The sequence below is a fragment of the Dryobates pubescens genome, chromosome 13, assembly GCF_014839835.1.
Source record: "Dryobates pubescens isolate bDryPub1 chromosome 13, bDryPub1.pri, whole genome shotgun sequence".
Lineage (NCBI taxonomy): Eukaryota > Metazoa > Chordata > Aves > Piciformes > Picidae > Dryobates > Dryobates pubescens.
The window spans coordinates 29,390,094-29,400,726 of record NC_071624.1 but is presented as its reverse complement, the minus strand read 5'-3'; the positions used below and the strand labels follow the sequence as shown (position 1 = coordinate 29,400,726).

Genomic DNA, 10,633 nt, shown 5'->3' with positions numbered 1-10,633 from the left:
TGGAACAGGGCCAGCTCTCAGTGTGCATGAAGGCTGATGCTGCATGAATGAGAATAGCAGCAGCTGCCTGGACAGGAAAACACAATTTGCTCTACATGCAAACCCCTCACAGTGTGGTTCAAAATCTACTATCAGGTTAAAGATTAAGGCTGAGATAGCTGCAAGGTTTTCTCCTCAAGAGGTCTCTTTACGGTGGAAAACCTTTCTGCCCCAGCTTCAGGAAGGGGAATTTCAAGCAGGCTGTCTGGTGCCTGGTATCACAGAAGCAGTCTGAAGGGATGTCAGGAGCTGGCCTCGGTTAGGAGCATGGCCAGAGGGCACAGTGATTGCTTTGGTTTGGAGATCAGTGGACAAGGACGTGGTCTTTAGGTACACATAGACACACAGCCAGCCAAGTCAGTGCTCACAGGCTGGATCACCTCTCCCAGCTCAGATACATCCCCACTTCTAACACAAAATACACTGTGGATCAACAGAGCACAGGGACCCCATGCAGCACCTTGAGAGAGGAAGGAGAGAATGAAGCTTCTTCCCTCAGAAGGAGCCATGCACCACCAGGCACTGCAGAGGCTGCTGCTGTCAGCAAGTGAAACCCACGGACACAGAGCTGAACTCCCAAGGGTGGAATTGCTTCCTCCAGCAAAGGCAGCCCAAAACACTTGCAAAATGGGCAAGCTTCTGTCTTGGCTGTTAGCAGAGATCCATCAGCTGCACATGTGCTCCTCTCCACCCCAAGGGCATGGCCCCCTGGGGAGGCAGAATTATCAGCCACAGTTTCAAATCACCCTACCCCACAACATTTACCTTAGAGAATTACGAAAGGTTTTGTTTGTGCCGATGGATGCAACGTGGCCTTCGCTGGCAGCAAGAACCAGCTGGAGGAAATATGCTGATGGAAGACCAGGTACAGAATATTGAATTCTTCCCCAAAACCCCCATGAAGATAGGGCCTGCTGACTTGGCTGGCAGAAAGAAACATCAACAAGGAACCACAATTCATTCTCAGTCATATGAAATATTTAACCCTTTGTGAGAGTCCTTTGCTCACTTGAACTTTGCACACAAGCATGCAGCTGCTACTGCACTACCCTCTCTTTATTCTCCAAAGCAATCCTGCCAGCAGGAATTAAGTCCCAAAATGCAGCTTCTGCAGCTGGAAAGCATCTCAGACTCAAAATCCTGTTCTGAGTTGTAGCAATCCCTCTGTAGCAACTGCAGTACAAGGGATAAGAGATGTTTTGCCCTTCAGGCTAACTTGCTGCAACTGCATCTGAGAGCAGAACTTCTGCTCCTCAGTAATCACATCTTGATTTTCACTGTTTCACAAGCCTCCTGGAAACAAACACTAAATCCAGGTCTGTGTACCTCAGGATTGTTGGAAGCCTGTACTGACTTATAAAAGGCTCCTAAGCAAGCTCGTGACTACCTGACAGTGTGAATCCCTCTCACCCACTGGGCAAGTAAACGGAATTGAGAAATTCCAGGAGCCAGCTCTGTGCAATGGAAGTTCTGCCATTTACTGTGACAGCCCCAGCCCTGCTGTCAGCACGTATCCAGGGCAAGGGACAAACCCACCCAAACACAGACTCCATCCTTCCCCTTTCCCACCCCTTCCTTCCTTCCCCCCTGAGCCAGCAGTGGATGGGAAATGGGCGCTCTCTCCCCTGGTCAGAGGCACGAGTGTCTCATCTTCCCATTTCCAGGAGCCACTAAGAGCTGAAAACTCAGCACAGCTCTAACAGTCATTTGAGGTCTGTGCCTGTTGCATGCTGAATGGATGAGTGAATGAATTATCTGCTCTGGATGCAGAGGATCACTAAAAGATAATGCCTGGCCCAGCCCACAGGGAACTGGGCTAAGTGAAAAGGCAAAACCTTGCTGGCACAACGAGAAGCCCCAAGACCTTGTTCTCAGCAGATCTTTGTCCCAGGCATGCAGCTGAGAACAGTTCTGCTATGTAATGATGTGCTGCATTTTCCCCTTCCTCTCTCCCTCTCTGAAAGTCACAGAAGGATGACCCTTTCTGTTCCCACTAAGAGACTCCTCTCTACAGGATTCTTCACACATGAGCCATTCCCACCCTTCAACTGCCCCTTTCAAGGAAGTAGGCTGCTGTAAGGCAAAGATGTCAATTAAAAGCCAGTTGAGATGGAGGCAGATGAGAGACCTCTCCTGTAATGTTCAGAGGAAATCATCCTGAAAAGCACAGCTCTTAATAAGAACCATAATTAAAATTTCCTTAAATAAATATAAGGAAAGAGTCCATGAGGGAGAGCAGCCACCAGGAAGTGGGAGTTGTGCTTGGGTCACCCTCCATCGTCCATCCCCTCTCAGACGTCCCAGGCAGACTGTGCTGAGGACAGGACAGCTCAGGATGGCACCAGCGGCTTCGTGTTGCTGCTCCTATCGACGCCATCTGCAAACAGAAGAGCTGCTGTGTCCCTGTGTCCCTGCACCAGCACTGCCACACAGCCCAGCAGGTACCACTCAAGAGCAGCCCATGAGGGAACTGCAGTCTGGGTTCCTTTCTCCAGCTGTGCTCAAATGGCAACCAGTGCACAGGAATTTGTCTTTCTGCATAACTGGGAGATGGAGGAAGGCGAGAAAGAAAGGGTCTAAGTGACTGCTGCAACTGTCCCTTTCTGCTCGCCAGGAGCCGAATCATCTGAGTCAAATCTCACCACTGACTGCTCAGCTGGAGCAATTCTGCTTTCTACTCATCTCCCAGGGGACAGTGGCAGTTCCTGCCCTCAGAGAGGCAGGTCTCTAGGCTGGAATGTGCCCCAGTGCTGTGCTCTCTGCAAAGAGAGATCATGCCCTAATGTGCAGGTCTGTGCAAGGAGACTGCAGCTCTGGGGGACACATGGAGTAGTGAAACACCCACTGTGGACAGACAAGAGGTGACTTACATCCGCAGGCACTTGTCCTTCCCTCCGCTTGCTACCCTCTGGCCATCCGGGCTCCAATCTGTCGCATACACCTAGCATTAAGGCAAGACTCAGCTATCTCTGCTGGGAGGAGATCCCTGCCTCCCTCAAACACCTTGGCTGGACCAAGCACCTCACCTCATCTGCATGGCCAGGCAGATCAATGGCCAGTTTCTTTGTCTTGGCATCCCAGACCTTCAGCGTGCTGTCACTGCTGCCGCTCACCAGCAAGCGGCTGTCGGCCGACCAGGAGATCTGGTACACAGCTGAGACGTGGCCCCGCAGTGATGTCAGGTACCTGGGGAGGGCAGGCAGGAAGAAGCTCTTAGAGAAGCAGGCAGCTGGGTTGTTCCAAACCTCCCCTTTCCCACCTTTCATGTCTCTTCTCCCCCTGTGAGTGAGCACAGTCTTGGGGTGCACAGCACACCCTGAGCCAGCAGAGACAAGGCAGCCAATTGCTATACAGAGTCCATAGGTGGATTGGTCTGTTTAAAAACCCTCCCAGATGGGCTCAGAGCCTTCTAGACAATGACTCTTCATCTCAGCTCCTCAGCCAAGAAACTCTTATCCAGCAGGCCACATGAAGTTCTCACTGTACAGAAATATGCTTCTCTCTGACTGAGCTATCTGGATTTAGAAGGAATGTTAAAAGTACCACCAAGAAAGCCAAGCTTGTCAGCAGAAAGGCTGATTTATAGAGAAGGAGCTCTGCCCCAGAGAGCTCACCAATACTCTAGCTGAAGGTAAAAGCTGGGCTTACAGAAGCATCCAAACACCAACAGCACCACTTGTAACTACAGCAATTTGCATGATCCAGAACAAGCTGTTCTCTGGCACAAGAATCATTTAAACTGGGTCAGGCTACAGTGTGCAATGCACATGTCTGCAGGGGATCAGCCAAGTGGAACATGCCATCCCACAGCAGCTGTGCCCGCCCTAGTGCCCAGCCCTGCAGCAGGCAGCATGTGCCACTCAGGTGGGGTTGCACACACCGGGCCAAGCACAGACCCTATAACACAAGAAGAGCCAAACAAGGAACTTCCCAGGGGCAGAGACAGAATTACTTGGCTCGACTTCAAGCTAGAGAGATGCTGAAGGCAGCAGGGAGCTCCTGGTGATGACACTGGGGCCCATCTCCATGGGCACTGCACGCAGAACCCGTATGAGCACCACAACAAACCAACTCACTTTCCTGTCCTACCATCCCAGAGCTTTATGGACTTGTCAAAGGAAGCACTGGCTATTATCCGTGTGTCTGGCGAGAAGAGGACTTGGTTAATCAATGCTTGGTGGCCTGTCATTCTCTCCAGTGGCTTCTTGTCTTCTGCTGGTCTCCAAAGAAACAGCGTGAAGTCATCTGACCCTGAGACGAGCCTCTCTGGTTCCTGGCCCTAAGAAAGGGATGAAAGAGCCCAAGCCTTGTACGAGCCCAAGTGTGCAGAGTTCAGAAGCACACCACTGCTGGGGTCAACAGCCAGCTGTGCACATTTACTGCTTCCACCAGTAACAGTGTGAGAAATGACAGCAGGGACAAGAGAGACTTACCCGGACTTGGTCATACCTCTGCTGTGCCCTTTTCTTCAGTTCTACCACTGAAAGAGGGAAAGAAAAAGGAGAAGAAAGAGATTTGCAGTCTGTAGGTGAAAGGAAACTTTGTAACCCTGTGATGCCAGTTCCGATCCCGGCTCCATGGGCCAAGCAAACGTATTTCTAACTGCTCACCCACTTTCTCTTTGCCAAGATTGGCAACACAGTGGCCTTCCCATGCCTGACTGCTCAACCCTGAACATGGGCAAGGAAGGTGACCAACACCAGCACAGGATCTGCTCCCAGCTCTCAAGGTTGCTTTGGCTTGTGGTAGCATGAAGAGACATCCTCCCCATCACCTCTCCCAGCCTGCAACTCTGGTGCTGCACTTACAGGAGCCTCTCACATCCTGTGGGTTGATGGTGGCCTCAGCAGGTTCGAAGGCACCGGTGCGGAGAACGTAGTCGGTGCTGAGGGCCATGGTGTTGACCCAGTGAGCATGGCCCTGCAAGGTGCGGCAGAGGACCCCCTGGAAACAGAACAACTTGCTCAGAGAGGGATGGACAGGCAGGACAGAGCCAGACCGTGCAGGACCCACCAGACCCACTGGGCAGCAAGGATCATCCTTGAGATTTCCACATCCTCTTGGCTTGCAGGCAGGATTGCAGCCAAGCTTAGCAGGGACGAAATGGCACTGCTGAGCTTCAGGAATGAGTTTCCCACAGGGCCTTGCACGGAACCCACACATTGCTGTCACTCTAGGGATGTTTCCAACTTTTAGCCCCATCTGACACTTTCAGGGATGAAAACACTGCACCACTGCTACCCCTTCCAGATGGTGTCAAGCAACAGACTCTGCTGGTCCCAGGGATGCAGCACACACTCTGCATCTCTGTTTCTCATGGAGCAAAGCTACAACACAGCATGTCTAGGCCCCTTCACCAGCAGCCGCAGTGCTGCCTGTCTCACTTACATCCTGGCTTCTCCAGACTTTGATGGTCCTGTCCTGGGAGGAGGAGTAGAGCAAACCATCGCCCCCCCACTTCACACACGTCACAGACTGTGTGTGGCTGGTGAGGATTTTGTCACACCTGCCCAGCAGGGTGTCCCAGATGCGGATGCTGCCATCCTTGGAGGCACTCGCCAGGTACCGGCACTCTGGGTTTCTGTGCAGAAAGAAGATCGAATCCAATTGCACAGTGCACACAGTTCCTCCACTGAGCCCTTCCTCCATCAGCCCCAGAGGATTCAAGTGCACAGAAGTCAATAAAAGACAGCTTTCTCTGGTGGCTTAAGAACAGAGAGAGGCCAGGCAGGAGCAGAGCACTGACCTGTATTGTTGTTCTCAACATCCCACAAGGCAGGGGAGAGGCAGATGGATGCTTCCCTCTAAACCAACTCCAGAACTGCACTCTGGAGGCATCAATCCAGGGTGAACTTGGCACCTTAGCTCTTGGCAATGCATGACCTTTGTTTTCACTGGAGGCAGCTGGTTAACCCAGTGGTTAACAATGGGACACAACCTAGCACCTTCCCTGGGCACTGGCAGGGGGCTCAGTCTGCCTTACGCAGGCAGTGCAGCCTGACAGCAATGGCAATGTGCTGACAGTGCCACACTTCAGCTCCAGCAGGAAACGTTTGAACACAGAGTGGCAGGCCTGAAAGCAGCAACATCCATCCACGTGGCTCAGGGAGGCAAATTTAACACATCTGGAAGCAGCTGCCAACAAGCCAGCAAAAAGAGAAGAGCCACATTTCTCTGTCCTTTCCACATCACCTTTAGCACTCAGCACAGTTCTGATGTCTGAGTGGTCCCTGGTACCAGCAGCAGCAGGGAAGAGTGTGGCCCCTGTGCTGTTGTGCAGGACCTGAGTGGAGAGAGCAGCTGGCTGGAGACAAAGGAGTGGAGCTGTGGCAGGGTCATCTCCCTCCTCTCAATTTCCTCATCCTCCTTTATAATCAGTTTTGGTTAATCCAGTTTTTGTTTGCAAATAGCTGGAGTTTCCTTCTGGCAAATTCAATTTGCAGGCTCTGCTCTGAAGGGGCTCTTTTTCTCTTTCTTTCTTTATTTCTGTAGTATCATGGATTATTGGCTACAACTGACCCCATCCACCCATCTCTCCCAGACAGAGCTTGAGCTCATCAAAGGGCTAAGGGGATTGCACAGTTAATCAGCCCTCATGATAAATAAACCAGATGACAGAGGCAACCAGGATGCAAGAGGGCAGAAAGGGAGAGCTCTGCAGAGCCTGACCTCGAGCACTGCGCAAGAAGGCTTTCCTGATCCTAGCTCAGCACGCCAGGGAGGAGCCCATCAAATGTTTGTCCAGCACCATCAAAACCCTGTGTTTTCTAGCACCACATATGTCATCTATTTGGGCAGAGGCACAGCCTGGCAGTGACTTCACAGGGAACTGGGACTCCTGGATCTCAACTGGACATTTTTCCTGGCTCACCTTGGGAGCCACTCCCCTGCATGCAGTTCCCCTCTGTGCACCATGACAGGAAAAAGGCAAACAAGAGCAGTGCCCTTGGGGTCAGGCTGCTCTTTTCTGTAGGAGCAAAGGGGAAGGGCTGGGCTGTCCCTTCACTTACATGTGGAGTGGTTCCCAGCACAGACATGTGATCCATTTGGAGTGGCCGGTGAGCGCCCGGCCGATCTGATTGCCGGTGGCTGGGTCCCAGAGAAATATCTGTCCAAGGGAGGAAACAAGAGGGTTGTGTCAGGCCAAATGCATCATGTGAATCCCAGGGACCTTCGGGCTTCATTTAGAAAGCAGAGGTGTCCTTGGTGTTGCATTTACATTGGCACAAGCAGGGGGCAGGACTGGATGCCTTTCCAATCCCTGCAGTAATCAGCTGACACCTCAAAGAATGAGACCTGATTACCCTCCTCTCTGCCTAAAATGCTGCTGCACAGAAATATCCACCTCAAATCAAACCCAGTACAGGTCCCCAGGAAGCCAGCCTGAGGCTCTGAACACGCCGAGCCAGAGCTGGGCACTGTTTGCAGAGCGCGATGAAAGCCGCAGCGCACTAAATGCTACTTATCATCGGGTTCCGTGGGTGGGACACATGCTGGTTTTCTCTTGTTTTTTCTCTCTCTACATAAATGTTCATCCAGAGAGCCAAGGCATTAGTCATCTCCAACTTAAGAACCTGGGAGAAACAGGCTAACAGAGGACAAGCAGCTTCCTGGGTTAGATTAAAGCCAGAACAGCACCAAACCAGGGCAGAAGCCAGCCTGGCCCAGATCTTTTCCGTGGGGTTGGTATCACAGTGGTTTGATAGATGAGCAGCTCAGATACTGAGCATGGGGCAGCAGCTCCATGGCTGCTCTCTTTGCTCCCAGACGGCTCAAAGGTCAGAGAGAGTGACTACCACTCTGCAGCTCAGCAGGCCACTGACTCACTTTTAATTGAGCACTTTACTTCCCTGGGTACCTCTTAGTGCACACATTTTGCCCCCCAGACAAGGCACAGTCTCCTGCATATTCCTGTAAGAGGGAATCTGGCTGTGTCTGATCAGCACTGCAGAGAAAGCTGCTGCTGCATGTCTAGGTCATGCAAACAGCAGCCTTGGCTTGGCTAGGCAATACTCCTTCTCACTCCAGACACCTCCCTCGTGATGGAGCTGTCTGCCAAGGACCATATCCAAAGCCTGGACTCTTTCCTGTGCAGAGGGAAAAGCGTCTGCCACAAGACAGCAGGGCTCAGCAGCAAGAGGTCTAACAAAGGCAACAAAGCCAGAGCCTGGTCTGCCACAGAGTTCAGAGATGCCACTCACAACTACTGCAACACATCCATGTGCAAAGCTCCTCTGGGGAACAGCAGTCCTGCTCAGAACAACTGGATACACCCATCACACCCCAGGAAATAAACAAGTCTTCACCTCTGAGCTCTCACAGCCCTTTATCAAGCCTCATGTTGGTTCAGAACAGGGCTCCAGAGGGTCTCCACATTCCCAAAGCCGCTAGCCCCACACCACAGGAGTGGGGAGCCAGCACATACCTGGCTGTTCTTGCAGCCCGAGGCCAGCTTCTTGCCATCAGGTGACCAGGCAATGCTGAGCACCCAGTGCCGGTGACCTGCAGAGAGAGCACCAGCAGGTGTGAGTGGAGCTGTGACTGTCCCCAGTGTCCCAGTGTGCAGGCACCGCAAGGCAGGACTGGAGGTGGGGGAAACACTCCCTGTTCCTCCTGGCCAGACCCTCTTTCTCTACTGCATTCATCAACAAGGGCTACTCCCTGCCTGAGCCCCAACTCCAGCCTGTATGTCTCAGGCAGCACTCAGGCTCTGGTCTCTTTGTCTCCCTCAGCACTCAGGCTCTGGTCTCTTTGTCTCCCTCAGGCACAAAGATGGTCTCTGAGAGCGGAAGGTCAGGAGCTGCCTTCCTGGGACACCCCCAGCCCCACCTTTGGCTGTGAACTGTGGCGTCTCCGTGCTGAGGTCCCAGAAGCGGACAGTGGTGTCTCCAGAGCCGCTGGCCAGGTACCTGGGGGGGAAAGAGCTTGGCTCAGTATGGTGTCCCCAGGGAGGGAAACATCAGCCGCTGCCTCAGCCTGAGCTCCCCACCCGCCGCCAAACCCTCGTACTTTCCCGTGGGGCTGAAGGCCACAGAGATGACAGCCTCGGTGTGTCCTTCCAGCGAGCTGGTGCAGCGGGTCACTGCCCGCACCCTGAACACTGCCTGCGGCTGGTAGATGATGTCCAGGACCTTCTCTGTCTCCACACTCTGCCCCACCAGGGTCTTCTCCAGCGATGCCACGATCTCAGCATCATGGACAAAGAAAGCCAAGGGCACCGGCTCATCCTGCGGGTGAAACGGCAGGTGAGGTAGTGAGGGGCGGCCCCAGGGTGGGCTTGGAGAGTGTCTAGGGAACTCGGGGTGGGGAGGATCTCACCTTCTGCAGGAGGGCATTGCAGACCAACTGCAGCTTGTCTGGGGTGATGGTGACAGGGACGTCAAAAGGGGAGCCCAGGGTCTCCCCTGCCTCGTCCCGGAACTGGATCAGGAGCCGCTGTACATCCTCGTCCGGCGACATGTTCTGTGGGACAGCGGGCTCAGGAATCACACCGGAGAAGGGGAACAGACATACAGCACTCACCCGGGCAACGATACCCGCGTGGGAGGGATGGAGCCACGACGGGAGAACCCAGTGCGGACCCCGTGGCAGGAGCAAACATCCTACAGAGACCCTACCCCCATATAGGATGGAGACAAGAGAAGCCCTATAGGGGAACCCGGGAGTGCTCAGAAGGCCCCGGAGCACGTCAGCTCCCCACCCCTCCAGTATCTACATGATGCCCCGCGCTGGTCCGGGCCGCCCTAGCTCCACTCCTTCTGTCCAAGCCGCGCCCGTCCCCGCTCCCGGTCCGCTCCGCCTCGGCCCCGCTCCACTCGCTTCCCTGTCCCGCACCGGCCCCGCTCACCGCGGCCATGTGCCCGCAGGGCCCACGTGGGCCGGAAGTGGCTCCACCGCGACGGGAGGGGCGGTGCACAGCGCTGCTGCCCCCTAGCGGCCGGCGGTGGGAATAGAGCCGTGCCGTTGACACCAGGGGTTCGAGGCCGCGGTGGGCGCTTTCCGACCCCTGGGGAGCAGCGAGGTCCTACCTCGGGGTCGAGGAGGGTCGGGGTCGCTCCGCGGTGACTACGGAGATGCTTTTTATAGCATTTCTAAAGTAAAAAGCAGCAAAACTAGCAGAAATATCCCAGGTGGGTCCAAGTTAACCACCAGTTCTCACTTTACCTATTGGCTACCATTCAAGCTTTGAGCAGGCCCTTGACAGGCCCCCAGCCTGCTGCCCTCCCCTCCAGGAGAGGCCTCATGAACAAGGTGGAGCCCTGGCAGGGACCTCTCCCTTGTTCTTTTGATGGATGTTTTTCTCACCACTCACTACAGGTGTTTGCTACTGAGCCACTTGATAAACTGAGTCTCTTGCACTTGATCATATCCACCCAAAACAGCACAGCAGCTGAAGGAAACACAGCCCTGAATGGCATTTGTGCTCAAACCTGGTGCCTGTGCCCTAAATACCTTGACCCAAGGTGGAGAAATGAATAAACTGCCGCATGCAGGATGGGTGAGGGTTCAGCTTTCTCATACAGATTAGGACTAAAGCATGTGCATAGCTCAACTCTGTGCTACAGGACCAAGCCCTGCCCCTTCTCCCTCTTTC

General features: G+C 53.8%; 1 protein-coding gene across 1 annotated transcript; it reads right to left on the bottom strand.

Annotated features, from left to right (window-relative positions):
• Positions 1-1,616: 1,616 nt before the first annotated feature.
• NLE1 (notchless homolog 1) lies at positions 1,617-9,895 on the bottom strand. The gene is made up of 13 exons (XM_009903256.2): positions 9,887-9,895; positions 9,358-9,750; positions 9,049-9,266; positions 8,869-8,948; positions 8,465-8,541; positions 7,050-7,147; positions 5,428-5,620; positions 4,848-4,983; positions 4,473-4,519; positions 4,116-4,318; positions 3,066-3,225; positions 2,910-2,980; positions 1,617-2,416 (listed from the first exon to the last, which is right to left on the bottom strand). Exons 1-13 carry the CDS (start codon positions 9,893-9,895, stop codon positions 2,404-2,406), a joined length of 1,698 nt encoding a protein of 565 aa, XP_009901558.2. The 3' UTR covers positions 1,617-2,403.
• Positions 9,896-10,633: the final 738 nt, after the last annotated feature.

Coding starts and splice junctions, on each gene's coding strand:
- NLE1 (XM_009903256.2), bottom strand. Junction 8,949..9,048: donor GCCTTCAGCCCCACGGGAAA/GTACGAGGGTTT, acceptor TTTCCCCCCCAG/GTACCTGGCCAGCGGCTCTG. Junction 5,621..7,049: donor TGCTGGGAACCACTCCACAT/GTAAGTGAAGGG, acceptor CTTTCTGCACAG/AAACCCAGAGTGCCGGTACC.